At 41.3% G+C, this 15,949-nt stretch overlaps 1 protein-coding gene across 2 annotated transcripts in view; it reads right to left on the bottom strand.

Annotated features, from left to right (window-relative positions):
- The window catches only part of FRAS1 (Fraser extracellular matrix complex subunit 1), a 464,864-nt gene that overhangs the window by 245,932 nt on the left and 202,983 nt on the right, over nt 1-15,949 (bottom strand). For both annotated transcript variants that reach the window (XM_067736345.1, XM_067736344.1), the window contains exons 7-12: nt 10,908-10,991; nt 9,121-9,222; nt 8,630-8,821; nt 3,866-3,955; nt 2,028-2,063; nt 214-361 (exon numbers count right to left, since the gene is read on the bottom strand). In XM_067736345.1, coding sequence (XP_067592446.1) covers nt 214-361; nt 2,028-2,063; nt 3,866-3,955; nt 8,630-8,821; nt 9,121-9,222; nt 10,908-10,991 — 652 coding nt within the window. The remainder of the gene's footprint in view (nt 1-213; nt 362-2,027; nt 2,064-3,865; nt 3,956-8,629; nt 8,822-9,120; nt 9,223-10,907; nt 10,992-15,949) is intronic.

The raw sequence follows: 15,949 nt of genomic DNA, 5'->3' as shown, positions 1-15,949 counted from the left end.
AATGACTTGTGCAAGGTCACATACTCATAATCAGTAGACTTTGGCAAATACATGGACAAAGGCATCATTTGTTAGAAAAATTAAGAATAAACAAACAAACAAACCCAGTGGATGACTAAAGAAAATGAAGCAAGGGGTGGGAGGAGAGGAGATCTCTCTGAATTTTTTGGCAGTAAAAACATCTCAGCAGAAATAAACTGGACATGGACCCACCTGATGTGCAATCTGGACAGCACTGTCCCTTCACCACCTGAGCTAGTGTGGCTACCGGACACGGAGGACAAGAGGGCTCGTAGCAAGTTACCTGAGCCCCCCGGCACTCACACAGCTTGCAAGGGCCATCCTCCCACTTCTCCCCCTCCTGCAGGAAACGGTAAAGAATGACACTGTTACCAGAGTGCAAAGATTCAGAAGATAGTTTGCTGGTGGAGAATGTATAATTTCCATAAGAGACAAGGTGAAGGCTCCTTGTCAAACCTAACTCAAAGCTAACTCTGAAATAGGACAGTGGTAGAAGAGTTCTAAATTTAAAAGGATAGTATCTCTCCTTCTTTGTTTATAATTGGTTTATTTTAATGTAGAACCCAGGCAGAAAGATAAAGTGCGAAAGCATACTGGAACTTCCAGAATAAGCAAGAAGCATATAACACTTGTTTCTCAAACCTATCTCAGCAAAAAAAAACAAAAAACAAAAAAAAACACACACACAAGGGGATTACTATGTACCTAGTGATTAGCAGGTACATTAAATACTGTCTTTATAATAACAGTAGGAATCTGTTTAAAACCCTGAATTTCCTTATTGTTATTACAGTAAGAGTAACAGTAGGGTCATTGTATTTTTTAAATGACAGCCCTTGCATGCCCACTTTTAGTGGGCTGTGGATGTGCCACAGGCATTCTCACACTGAATATTCTTTTCAGCCAAGCAAACAATGGTAATAAACATTAGTACTTTGAGAGAGAGTCCAAAGTGAATTATAATGATCAATTCCTTTTTGCTTGCTGTCCTATTCACCCTGGAGATAGAAAGGAGAAAAGGTCCCTGCAAGAATGTTTAGGGAGATGAAAGAGGTAAAACAAAACAGAATAAAAGAGCATACTTGAAAATAAAGCTCTGATAAAATGTTTATTAAGCCAGCTGATGTTAAGCATTCCAAACAATTAATGTGACAGTATTCAGCAACAGTGAATGACAGTGTTAGAAAAATGAGGAATATTATCTTGAGAAGGTAGAATTGCTTTTCTTCCATTTCAAGGCAGACTGGGTTCCTGGCCCCCTTATTCTATAACCTCAAAAACTGTAAGCTTGCTCATGTGAACAAACATGCTTGCACTTTCCCTTAAAAAGAAATCATACAACGTTGTCCTGCAAACTACTTAGAGAGAATGAACACTCAGTAGTGCCTGGGAACAAACACACCCCAGACTCCAAAAGCTCTCTCTTCAGTGCTTTGCAGTACATGAAATTGTGCTGATGGGTAAACTGAGTTTTCCAGGCCAGAAAAATTGAGGAGAAAATCATCACAAGAAAGGGAAAGGACCTGTGTAGGAGCTTGTAGTTGGAGAAGTGTTAATTATCATTCGTGGGGCAAAAAAATAAGCTAAAGAAAGGAGGATAGGGCTTCCCTGGTGGCGCAGTGGTTGAGAGTCCGCCTGCCGATTCAGGGGACGCGGGTTCGTGCCCCGGTCCGGGAAGATCCCGCATGCCGCGGAGCGGCTGGGCCCGTGAGCCATAGCCGCTGAGCCTGCGCATCCGGAGCCTGTGCTCCACAGCGGGAGAGGCCACAACAGTGAGAGGCCTGCGTACCGCAAAAAAAAAAAAAAAAAAAAAAAAAAGAAAGGAGGATAAGTTCAATAAATCCAAGTCTTGGTTATCATTACAATTCTTAATCCCAGACCACATTGTCAGCAAATATGCCTGTTAGAAATACTAAGGCACTAAGGTTCCCCAGGAGAGTTTATGCAGATAATTGCTTAAAAGGATTTTATACATATCTATGTACAAGCTAAAAATCTATACTTACTGGAATATGTTTAACTTTACTCGCATTTGAGGACATCTAGGAACAGAGAGAAACAGAAACGTATTTATTATTATACCACTAAAAACACCATTAGGCTGATCTTTTCATTTTTTCATTAGGAAACATCCATTCCTCCCCAAGTAACAAGCAACTTCATTCACTGGTTATGAGTAGAAATAAAATCTATCTATATCAGAAACAAGCAATATGAGGTGAGGACAACATGCCTAGCGAATATTTTTGAGTTCTTATTCTCACTTTGTGCTGGGGTATCTGGCTTCAATTCCCCTCAATACGAAGGACTTTGCAGTCAAGACGTCTAAGTTATAAGAGCAAATTCTTGAAACTTATATGGTACTGGAGCATCATGGGGATTTGTGCTTATTTCAAACAACTTGCTTTTGTTTAATTCCACTGGGCTTAATTTACCTCCAAAAATGGACAGGGAAATTAATACTGTGATTGAGAGAGAAAACTTGAGTTCAATATTTACAGAATTTAATCTCCTAAATTCTTAGGAAACAAGGATGACTAAATGATGAAATATCAATATGAAACAAACAATGCCAACAGCATGATAATAACCATAGTAATGATCACATTTTTAAGCTTTCTTATACGCCAGATATTGTTCTAAGTTTATACATATCATCTCAATAGACCAATGAGGGAAGTACTATATTTATCTCTATAACTGAGGATTAAGTAACTTGCCCAAGGTCACAGTCAGTATGTGGCAAAGTAGGGATTTGAACTTAGAGCCTGAATGTTAACCCTATGCAATACTACATGCCCAGCTTATACAAAAAACTGGCAGGTTGACAGATGCAGTTTACCCAAATCGGGAGGAAAAAGGGTATAGGAATCACTTCACAAATCAAAGTACCTAATCCTAATTCTTATAATCCCTTTTTGATTGGTCAATGATGCAATTGTACTTATGATCAACTGGCATACTTTTAAGAACACATTGAATTTATCAACATTCCAAGAACCCCATGTGGAAAATAAGGGCTATATAAATAGAGCAAATTTGAAGAGATTAAGATAAATATTTTTCCTTTGGGGTATATAATAAAAAAAGTACAGACTTAGGGAGAAATAAAGCTTTAGCTAATAGAGTTTTAGAGGTGGACTACCGCAAAAACCTTCTAAATGGACCACCTACTTCCACTCTCGCCCCACCTCCGTCACTGGCCCACGTGGCAGCAAAAGTAATCCTTTTGCACGTAAGCCCCATCACAGTACTGTTCTGATCAAAACTGCCCAGAAGCTCCCATCGGCATCAGGGTAAAACCAGGGTCCAGGCTACCTGCTGGATCTCACCTAAACTCCTTTCCCCCTCATTCCTTGCCTCCAGCCAAACTCACTTTCTTGGACATGCCAAGCACACTTCTGCTTCACTGTTTTTTTCAATTTCCTGATCCCTCTTCCTGGTATGTTTCTCCCCCAAGATATCCCTGGCTCGCTCCCTCACTTCCTTCAGGTTTTGCTCAAATTTCTCCTCATGAGAAGACTTCCCCCATCATCTGATGTAAAAGAGCACCTCCCCCGCTCAGTTACTCCCCAGCTGCCTTGTTTTCCAGGCAGCACCCGTCACCACCTGACACGTGTGTTTGTTGTGTGTGTCCCCACGCTAGAACGGAAACTCCCTGAGAGCAGGGACTCTGCATGCTGTGTCGGCTTCTGTATCTCCAATACCGGGAACATAGTAGGTGTGCAATCACGTTCGTTAAACAAATGAATGGGTAAAAGAAATGAGAAGGAAATGCCCCCTTATTAAATTAGTTTTGGATGATTAATTTTTGTTAGTCTTCGGTCATTAGCCTGATACTCACAAATTCTGCATTTTCTTCATATACACAATAACCATTCCTTGAAACGCATTCAGGACAGCATTTTCCATCTAAGTGAATTAATTCTTCACCCTGTAGAAGTAAGGGTTGCACAGGCACATATCAAATTAACATCTCCAGGTAGCAGCGCTGAATTGCGAAGCGGCTGAATTCCCTGACTGGAGTGAAAAACCTTAACCCACCCCTCTCCTTTGGCCCACGGCTTATTCCATCTCCCCTGTGCTATCTTCCTATGAAAAGCCTAGTCAATACAGCTCACCCCTTCCTCCAAGTGCTTTTGCTTTCCAGTTCTGGTGATACTTGTGCATGATTTCCTACCCATGACCAGGAATTCACACGAAGAAGAAGAATGGCCAAGAGTAATGTTATAGTCTTGGAAAGTTATGAGTTTCAGAAAAGGATCAGCCTACCTTAAATATACAAGGCTTGAACTTGTGAGTTGGTTTCATTAACAGTGCTCAAATCAAACCAACACTTTCCCCTGAATACAAAATCAGACACATCCCTATATGCACAGACGAAGTCTCGGGCATAAATTAAGCAGCAGAAGACTAATTTCTATTCAATATTCTGAAACTGTTACCCAGTTCACATAATCACTATTTAAAAAATTATAAGGGGAAGGAAAGACATGCCACACTAGGACAGTAGATATTAAACTTTCAAAGTTATCATGTTAACTTCCCAACATCAATCATTTCAAATTTTTTATTTTTACACAAATAATAAATGCTTACTATAAAAAATTAAACAATTCTGAATTCTATAACTTAGAAAACATAATTTCACTGCAGTCCTACCTCCCGGGGAAGCGGCTATTAAAAATACAAGCTCTATTTACAATTTTTCATATGCATATACTAACATCTAATATCTATAGGCTAAAGAGTATTCTTTAAAGCACTTTCCACTTTCTAAAGATATATCTACTTTCTAAAAGATGGTGATGTTTCTTTACATGAAGACATTATTTAATTTGTGATTTATATTACGTTTGAAGTGCAAAAACCATCATAGGTAAAAATGGAATAATGTAAAATTGCATAAACAGAATAATCACAATATTTTATGTTTAAAAACTCTGTGCACAAAAGAAAAATATAAAATAAAAGCATTAGTTGTCTTTGAATTGTAGCATTATGAATGGACTTTAAAGTCTCTTTTCTATTTCTCAAGTCTTCAATTTTCTAAAATGAATATGTATTATTTTAATGAAGGAAAAGATCCCTTTTAAAAGAAACACAAAAATATATGAATGACTGTAACTTTTTATAGTATGTGAAAAGTTATTTCAAAAAGGAGGGAGTTAGATAGATCACTGTTCCTCAAAATTTCATGCCAACCAGAGGCCAAGGGAGAGCAGAGTGTGCTATAAGGAACAGACGTATTTACATATAAATTGTTTTGCAGAAACGTGACAAACCAGCTGGTAATGAAGGCCTAACCCACAAACACAGTGAAATTTGCTTTCAAAGCATATAAAGGGGTTTATAAACATGTAATCTAAGTCACTTAAAGCAATGTTTTGAAACAAGACAGAGTATGTGTACTTCTATTAAAGACGAAATGCATGAGAGATTCTTGAGTGCCCGCTACAATACCTACAGACAGAACTGAAAATGGACCCTGCATCACCCGGATGAGGCAAAGAAGGTAGCTTTTCTGAGTCTTCAAATGCTGCTGTAAATAACAGCAAGCTCTGCTCCTGGGGAACAAGGATGCAGGTTTGGTGAGGTAGGAATTTCTAAATAGATTTGCTATTTATAGACATCTGGATGCCCCAATCTGCATCAGTTCACTGTGGTGGGGAGTTTGCTCTAATTAGCATCTGACTCTGGCTTTGAGAAAAATTGCTTTGTGAAACAAAGCTAACTTTTTTCTTTCTAAGAGGATTCTGCTGCTTAGGCCAGATGGAATTTGCTAACCCCTCTCCACTGAATCACATCAACATTCATCCATCAGACGAAAGACCCTGTTATTCCACTAAGCTGCCCATTGGAAAAGAAAACACTCTTTTGCGGGAATTTCCCTCTGCTGGAGAAAGGAAAGCCACCTCACGTTTACGGCATGCCTACCCTCTTCCGTGCACTTTGCCACAAGCTTTGATCCCCCCATCACTTTATCCCTCATACATGAATGTGAGCTAATAGTCCTTTTAAAAAAAAAAAAGTAAATTGACTTCTTCTTCTGAATTCATGCTCAAAGATAATACTAAATATAGAAACACATGGAAATCGTCATATTGCACTATTCTACTGTTGATTTATTTATGTTTCCAAGTCCAGGAATTTGGTTTTATATATCAAAGACAAGGCTCATGCCACTTTCTCCTTTTTTTAACAAAGAAAAACTTTGCTGATTTCAGTGCAATTCGGAACACTGCTGTTGATAACAGGGCAATAATTATTACAATGGTGCAGATGCACAATTCTGCCTCTTTCTCTAGAGGTTTACTTTTCTGCACCTTTGCGGATGTAGACACACTCAGACTTATTCCATCTTTCGTATGCAAGATTAGAAATCAAATGATCTTGATATATTTTAGAAAAGGCAGAAAGTAGGGCAGAATTGAATAAAAATACTAGTAGTGTACTTTCACTGCTCCCCTTGGCAGATTTAGTCATTTTCTCCAGGTGCTCCTAAGGCATTTAATTTCATATTAATTCATAACCATTGATGCCCCTGCAGATTATAATTTGTTTTGGTATCTGACTTCCACCAAAGCCTGGGAACTCTTGAGATTAAAATGTGCCTTATTCATCTTTTTATCTCCAAGCCAAGCAAAAGTTAGGAAGTTAGTATCCCAGGCTTTCATAAGGTCATTAGCCAGAGCTATTTACAGAAGTATGGCACAGAAGGAAGGCTAAGGGATATTTGTGTAAGATTCAATTTTGGTTAAAATTTCACCTCTGGTAGTATATCCAGTTTAGAACCCAGCGCCTTAAAACAAAATATGGGTATGTGCTAGTTGATTCAAGATCTGCAGAAATAGACTGACTAAAGGCATTAGAAGTCCTCAATTCATAAAAGAGAAGATGGAGGGCTTCCCTGGTGGCGCAGTGGTTGAGAGTCCACCTGCCGATGCAGGGGACACGGGTTCGTGCCCCGGTCTGGGAGGATACCCCATGCTGCGGAGCGGCTGGGCCCGTGAGCCATGGCCGCTGAGCCTGCGCGTCCGGAGCCTGTGCTCCGCAACGGGAGAGGCCACAGCAGTGAGAGGCCCGCGTACCGAAAAAAAAAAAAAAGAGAAGATGGATAAGACTGGGAGGAGGATGAGTTGGGACGAGATAGTGTTATGGGGTGGCTTGGGGAACCTGGAGGCCCTTTCCACGTACTGAAGCAGCTGCTCCCCATTTTCCTAAGAACAGAGGACAGGAACTGGCTTATGCTACCAAAGGCAGGAGCCATGGAAGACTGGCAGGTACTTGGAAATGCATTACATTGGGGATAGCGGGTCAAATTATTTTCTGTGCCTGAGACTCTCTGTTTAGACTTGACTGAAAATAGGTGGCTTAAAGGACCTACCCTACCAGGATCCCTCTCCCAGATTTTCCATAAACCCTGGGATATTAGACACATTAAAACCTTGGAAATAACCCAGCATCCTCTGGGCAGACTGCCGAGGCCAGGAAGCTCAGCCTCAGCCCGAGAGCGAGGGAGACAGAAAAGGGCCCTGACTAGGGTTTTTCTCATCTTCATCCAACCATTCTGATTCCCCTGACCTAAAGAAAGAAAAGCAATGAAAAGGCATGTAGAGGGAAATAAATCTGCAAAAAAAGCAGGACCCTCTTTACCTACATGTGTCTTCGCTCTACCAAGACACAGAAGTAGAAGGCAACATGAAAAAGAACTCTGTCGCTGACAGCCCTGTTTGAATGGCTGTTCCTCTTCGGGAACCGTGTTAAGAGGAGCTGAGGCGTGGGGGAGAAGTAGAAAGAAAAATGCCTTCACAGACACCCAGCGCTTCAGATCGTCCAAGTTTCCCTCATCGACTCAAGTTCACAACCCCGCGGGAAACTGGTGGGGCAGATAGGAGTGGCGAGGGAGAAGGAGACAGCTCTAAAAGCAGTTTGTTGTGCAGCGGATCAAAATCGGGTGCAAAGGGGAAAAAAAGCCATCTCCCCACAGTATACATCTATAGTCCAAACAGAGGCTACCTTGTTAGAAGATTCTAGAAATTCTGCAGACAGCAGAAGTCAACAGAGGTCAACAGAGTTAATTATTTATGAGGTCTCCCTCCCTGTCTCTTTAAAACAAAAACAATGACAAAAACACATTTCATTTTCTTTCCCGATGGATTCACAGGAGCCGCCTCTAGGTGTTGGCTCTCCTTTCTGCTAAACACTGCCAGCGGGGCCTGCAACAGAAGCCGGGCCACCGGAGCACCTGCGGACTCTGTTTCACAGCCAGAGCGAGCTGGGCGGCCACCAGCAGTGAGGCCCAGCTGTGCTGACTGATAGGCTAATGTCCCATGTCATCCCTTCCAGTCCATGTCTCTGGCTCAGGGCTTCCCATCTGACCAGATGCACTGAGAGCTAAAAGCTCCAGGAGGCTGCTCCAAATCAGTCTAAACAAAGAGTGGCATTTACTTTACACCACAGAAGCCTCAATGCTAAAAGCCTCCTTGAAGTTGATCGTACAACCTGGTCGTCCCCTCTGCTGCCGAGAGGGAAGGGACAGGTGAGGGACCACCCATCCCGCTGGAGACAGCCTTACAGTCCAGACAGAGATGCCTTCGTTTCTTACCTGGGCACACTCCACTTTGGCACACTCCCCAGTCCGGCAGGTCACTTGGCCACGGTCACACGTGCAGAACTCACAGGCTGAGCCCTTCCACATTTCATCCTGGTACCGCACAAGCCCCCCATGCGAGCAGCTTCCAGCAGGAGACACACAGTCCTCGCAGCATCGCCCATGACGCTGAGCCCTCCTCTGACCCTGAGGAAACAGAGAGAACGGCAGGGAAAGGGCAGGGGTCAGGAGGGCGCGAAAACATCCGACCTGATGCGGCAGAAGGACATAAAACACCAACTCTGTGTGCTGTTTTCTTCCCCCACCTAACCCAGCTGAGGCACGTTCCCCTTCCCCTCCCCCTCCTTCCTGGGAAGCAGGTCCTTCCTGCTTCCGAGCATCATAAAAACTTTTGATTCCCTCAAAGGACACACTGGACTAAGAGATGCATTTCCTCAATGACCCCGAATAAAGGTTCAAAAATCAAGCTACACACTCTCAAATACCTTTTTGCATCTTAACGGAGGGCAGGCCTGTTTGTGGCACCTGACCTCACCCTGGTCACATATACACGTGGTGCAGGCATTTTCACTCCACTGCTCACCATGCTGAGTGAAGAAAAGAAACGAAAAAGTGGAAAATCAAATGTCACATATATCAAGTAGAAACACAAGGCACATGACACAATTTTTTATCATAGTTTTTAATTGAGCCATATCGAATGTGCTCCTGAGAAATAATATCATCTAGGCAGCAAGAGGCTCTAAGAAAAAAAGTCAATCCATGTCCAAAGAGAACTTGGGATTCGTTTGCATCCAACTATATTCATTCCACAGATGCCTTGAGGGCCTGCTCTCTGCCAGACACACAGAGGGCCTGGAACATCAAGATTAATAGGAAGACCCTGTTTGCTGGCTACTCGATGGTCATTCTTTAGCTCTTCTTTGCTGGGAGACCCAGTTCTCACTGCTACACACTCACGTTCCCAGCTTCCCTTGCAGCCAGTGCACAGACTTGGTCCCAGTCCCAACGGAGGGGACCTCAGGGGAAGTGTGCTAAGAGCAGTAGAGGTTGAGGAAAAGACTCTTCTCCCCCATAAAAGAAGAAAAGTCCACCCCTTTCTTCCACCAGGCTTTAGTCATGACTGGTTGAGGACAAGCTGCCTGAAGCTGTGGAAGCCACACTGGGGCATGAGGTGACAAGACAGAAAGCAAACGCCAACATGCTGAGGACGGCAGGGTGGAAAGATCAGAAGAGTGAAAATTCTTGGCAACGTCATTGAGACCTGGATTGATCAACCCTGCAACTGTCCCACCTCTGGGCTTCTTGTTATATGAGATAATAAATGTTTCATTTTAGCTACTTTTAGAGGAGCATTTCTGTTGCTTGCAGCCAAGGACACCATAACAGGTATAGAGGCTCTCTCTTCCAGAAGAAATTAATCTAGCACATATGTGGCTACTGTATTGGACAGCTCAGATCTAATATATACAAAAATCCTTTCCCCATTAGTTATTTTCATTTACACTTCAAGGGACCCATCTAGAATTTGTGTCATCCATCCCCTAATACTCAGTTCCAGATTCTCCACTGAGAGTCAAAAATCCCAATTTCTATTTGGTTTTCCTTAGAATGACCAGCAAACAAGGGAAGCAGATGGGTTAATTTTTTATATATTCTTTGCTTTCGAATAATGTAACCTTCTTTTGGCTCAGCTAGGCACTCCCAAGTCAGAACATTCATTCATTCAACTTGTTGCACTTACTTTTATTTAGTACCTACTATGTGTTGGGTAGTTAGCTAGACTGCCCCAATAGTACTTTCAAGTTTTCAGGGTCCACCCCCCCCCCAGCTTCTTGCCCTTTTCCCTCTCTCACCTTCCACTCCCATGCTCCCGGTCCCACTGTAAGGCAGGGGGACACTGTCTCTGGATATCAGTGCCTAAAAGCCAACCAAAGCAGGCAGACATTCCCAGAGCCTCCAACGTAAGTGTAAACTGACAGTAACCAATGACAGTCTTTTTTCCCTTCAAGATGTGTGAACAGTAAGTTCACCAAGGTTCATGAACCAGGTACCGCCTGCCAGCACATTCTTTTGTATTTCTAATCCCCTCCGATTTAATTTTTTCACAAAGGCTTCCCATGAAGAGAAGAAAAAAGCCGTTTATGAACTGAGTTACTAATCCTGGCAAAGAGTCAGATGTGGGTGGGAGAGGTATGGTGGTTAGAAGGGCAGAGGGCAGATGTGTAAGAATGGATGTCAAAACACCTACATGGGGCACATCAAAGCTTACCTCGTAAACTCGGCCAGCTGCAGAGCAGGATCGCAAAGAGCACTGTGGACAACATTTTCCAGGGACTCGGACCACAGTTTCATCCTTGACACCCCAAAAACAGTCCATCAAAAGGCAGTATTAATAAAATCCACAACAGTAGGAAAATTTCACTCACAGCCAACTCAATCATGTGCCTCAAAGCCTCCAGAAACAGCAATTTCCTCTCATTTAATATTTATTAGTCACCTGGTGCTTTGATAAGAATGAGCACTTTTCAGGGCAGTGTGACTCTTAAGAAGTTTGCACATTCCTCAAGTCCCATCCACTTCTAAGAACAAAAGCACAACTAATAACAATAATAATAGTACTTCGTGTTTGCCAGGTACTGTTTTAAGTGTTTTACATGACCCTGTAAAGTAGATGCTCTTATCCCACCTTCACAAACAAGAAAATTAAAGATCAGAGAGGTTGTGTGACTTGTCTGAGGTCACAGAGCTGACCTGGTAATAGTAAATGGTTGGCAGAGGGACTTCAGGGCATCAACCATTCAACACTTGAGAACATTTACCCTCCTGCTGAGTCACTGCTAATCTCAAAGTGAAGGTATCCCTCCCTTGATAAACTACCTCACTATTCTTTTGCATCTGTATGGGAATCCACACGTTTATATATACGCATTAGGAGGTCCTTAACATGAAAAAAAATCAGTCATGCCCCTAGATATCTAGGAATAAGCCAGTGCAGAGAAATGTGGGTGACAAACACTGAATGCCCAAAGAACCCCTACCGCCTTATTCCTACAGTTTCAGCTCTACCACCTGCACCTCCAGAATATTAGACCCTTTGTCACCACTGCCCTAAGAATTTTCACAGCAACAATCTCCTCGTTAATGCCAAAGAAGCAGCTTCTCACTTTGACATCACCACAGCCTTTTGAATGGAAGGAAGGTAGGCAAATTAAAGCCAAGAGAAGGAGGATTAGAATAAACCGAGTTTCAGTGACTAAGAAGTGGTAGATCTTATACAGAAGATACCTCCTGAAGAGTTAGCTGCACTTTCTCTTACAAAAAGCAGAGAATGAGATTTCATTATCGTGGTTTGCTGTGGAATTCCCTCGGCAAGAAAAGAAGGCTGGTGTACTTTGGGGCATGTGTGTAGGGGGGTGTCAAGTAACCTTAATTTTTCATGGAAAGTTCCAGTCATACTTTAGTGGCTTTTTAAACCCAATTATATATGATCAGCTAGATTAATGCATTCCTATCTAATAGGAATTTATTTCAAACACCTGAATCACTGGAATTCACACAACTGTTTTCTCTGCTTTAGGTTACCTTATTTCTTTATAATTCTGTAAAAATATTATGACCATTGATGTTTAATAGAGTATGTGAAAACTGGACATGCGTTGAAGTCATTGAGCATTTCTTGACCTCAGAACTCTTGAGTTTAATGAAATATCAGTGAGGAAGTAAAAATAAAGGTATATCTGATGTCATACTCACTATTCAGTAAGTTTATGGAAGGAAACAATGAACGTTTACAACGTTAAGTAAACAGGGGACAAATGTCATGATCACTAATCTTGAACAGAAATATAGAGGTAGTATGAATCTATCTTAACCAGCATGGAGTAAACCCAAGGACAGGGGCAGAGTCAACTGGAGAGTGGGAGGTATGGGTGGCAGATAACTACCTGTGTAGAGGCTGGTACAGGAAAATCAAGTTTCTGATTCTTACTGGCAATAATTATGTATTTCATTGACAGAAACAAAACCTTTCTTCACAAACAGAGCCCAAAAAGGGCAGAGAGGAAAAGCATTTAAAGAGAAAATATCCCATTACGTGAGAGAACTTCCTGACTGAGAATTGAGACCCCATCTGGTCTGGTGTTTTATAAGCAGGACTGGAGAGGCAAGTAAGAAGAAGGTGAGCAGCAAAGTGGGTTAGAGAAACGGAAAAGGCGTTTTAGCTGTACATTTTTGTGGCTATCATACACTTGAATCCTATTATTCTGGTCTTCGTGGATTTGCCCTTCCAAACCTACAGACTACCCAGGGGCTAGTACGCTAGGGACTGATGACCAAACCCAGCCCACCACCAATTTCCATAAACTTTGACTGGAATGCAGCCACATCCATGCATGTACGTATTATCTATGGGTGTCTTTGTGCTATAATGGCAGAGTTGAGAAGCTGTTCCAACTATATGGCACACAAAGCTGCAAATGTTCACTCTCTGGCTCTTTACAGAAGAAGTTTGCCAACCCCGTGTCTAATATGGTACCCTCAGTAATCACAGGAGTTCAATGCCAAAATAAAGTAAGACTAATATCATTACAATTTCGGGTAGGACCACCATTAAGGATATACAGTTGACCCTTGAACAATGCAGAGGTTAGGGGAGCTGACCTCCACACAGCTGAAAATCCGAATATAATTTATAGTCAGCCCTAGGTATCCACGGTTCCTCCACGTCTGTGGTTCCGCATCCGTGGATTCAACCAACCATGGATCGTGTAGTACTGTACTGTTTACTATTGAAAAAAATCCATATATAAGTGGACCCACATATTTCGAACCACGTTGCTCGAGGGTCAACTGATTGAATTATGGTTTTCCATATTCCTTAAATAAAAATACTTATGACAAAGTTTATAGCATGTTATGGCTCACAGCTCTTGACAAAATATCTTCTCCTGTAACACCTCTGAAGGTATAAAAATGAGATGAAAATTCTACCACCAAAAAGTAGAACAGCCAACCTCCTACCATTGCCGAGGAAGTCCCACTGACCATAAGACTTTCTGTGGCCTTTCTTTGCTTTATAAACCAAAACAGAAATAAGAACCATCATTTCTTCCCAACTCTCTGCCTTCCAATATCAAACACAACATGGGTTTGTCCCCTTAGTGTGCGGCCACTGCAGTTTGAAGCCATTAGAGTGCCATCCTGGCCTTTCAACTCCCTCGATGTCTTTCTACCTAATCAGAGCCCATGATGTAAAAAAAAAAAAAAAAAAGGAAAACAAAACAAAAAGAGTGAGAAGTATGTGTGTTGGGGGAGGTGGAGGAAGTGATGAAAAGTGGGGAAGAAGACACCCAAATGTAAAGCACAGAGTCACTGAGAAACATGGCGAGAACCCTTGCAAATTGGGGATTACAGTTTTACATTTCATGAATTCAAAATGCAAGAGGGTTGGGCAGTGGAGAGAGAAAAATATCTGATCTCAGTACAACAGAGCTACACTAAATGAAAACCTACCAGACCCTTGGTTGAGGAAACACACACCTTTCTTAGCACCTGGCAATGGATCCAAGAAAGGCAATTAGCCAAGGGTAGGCTGCTTACCCTTGCAGCTTTCAAGCACTGGGTATGGACAGATTTCTCTTGACCAAGGCTGAGTAAACAGAAAGAAAAGAACTTGGGGGAAAAACTCTAAAGAGCAATAGAAAGTAATAACATTCTGAAGATGCACAGAAAGAACAGATTTCTGAAAACTAAGTACTGCAGGATCTAAAATAAAAGATTTAAAAGCCATTTTGCAACTTCAGTAAGATAGAAGAAAATGCAGTCTTTATTAAATAGAAGGAAGAAGCGATAAAGAAAGAAAAAGCATTGGGGTTAAAAAAAGATGAACCAGTGATAGGAGAAATAAGGACGAATTAAAAGAAAATTAAAGGAAAATCATCAAATTAAAATCTATACTGGAGGCAGTAAACACAAACTCAAGAAGCTCTCTCCATAATGCAGAGGAAAGACACAAAAGTGAAAATGATGAGAGAGAAAGTGACCAAGGCAGGGGAGCAATCTAAGAATCATAGGTGTTTCTGAAGAAATGAGAATAATTGGAACAGACATGACTAATCAAAGCCGTAACTAAAGAAAACATTTCACACCTGGAATATAGACTGAAAGGGCTTCACAGTATTCTAGGCAAACTATGTGAAAAGACACCTCACTTGGAAATATCCTGGGAAAATGTTTTAAATATAAAGATGAAGAAACATCCTGCAAGAATTCAACAGAGTAAACTAACTGAATGTAACAGAATAGAAAGCAGAAAAACCTCAGGCTCCTCCATGGCACTAAATTCCAGGATTTAATGGAACAGAGTTTACAGGGTTGATACGGGAAAAGATTATAATCTCCTTAAATTGTAGACCCCTACAAATTGTCTTTCATGAATGTAGGCAAAACAGAAAATAATTCTCAAACACTTAGTGGCTTAGAAGACACACCAATTTTTATCTTTTTTAAAAAACTCTGAAGATGAAGTTCAATTCACTTAGATTAACCAATATTGGGAATGGGAAAATTGTAGTATTAAAAAAACTGATGGGAGAAAATATTTGCAAATGAAACAACAGACAAAGGATTAATCTCCAAAATATACAAACAGCTCATGGAGCTCAATATCAAAAAAACAAACAATCCAGTCAAAAAATGGGCAGAAGACCTAAATAGACATTTCACCAAGGAAGATATACAGATGGCCAAGAGGTACATGAAAAGATGCTCAACATCATTAATTATTAGAGAAATGCAAATCAAAAATACAATGAGGTATCACCTCATGCCAGCCAGAACGACCATTATCAAAAAAGCTAGAAACAATAAATGCTGGAAAGGGTGTGGTGAAAAGGGAACCCTCCTGCACTGTTGGTGGGAATGTAAATTGATACAGCCACTGTGGAGAACAGTATGGAGGTTCCTTAGAAAACTAAAAATAGAACTACCATATGACCCAGCAATCCCACTACTGGGCATATACCCTGAGAAAACCATAATTCAAAGAGAGACATGCACCACAATGTTCACTGCAGCACTATTTACAATAGCCAGGACATGGAACCAACCTAACTGTCCATCAACAGATGAATGGATGAAGAAGACGTGGCACATGTATACAATGGAATATTACTCAGCCATAAAAAGAAATGAAATTGAGTTATTTGTAGTGAGGTGGATGCACCTAGAGTCTGTCATACAGAGTGAAGTAAGTCAGAAAGAGAAAAACAAATACCATATGCTAACACATATATATGGAATCTAAAAAAAAAA

This window comes from Pseudorca crassidens, chromosome 4, assembly GCF_039906515.1.
Source record: "Pseudorca crassidens isolate mPseCra1 chromosome 4, mPseCra1.hap1, whole genome shotgun sequence".
NCBI classification, from domain to species: Eukaryota; Metazoa; Chordata; class Mammalia; order Artiodactyla; family Delphinidae; genus Pseudorca; species Pseudorca crassidens.
Note: the sequence above shows the minus strand (reverse complement) of the source record. Positions and strands in the feature narration are given on the sequence as shown.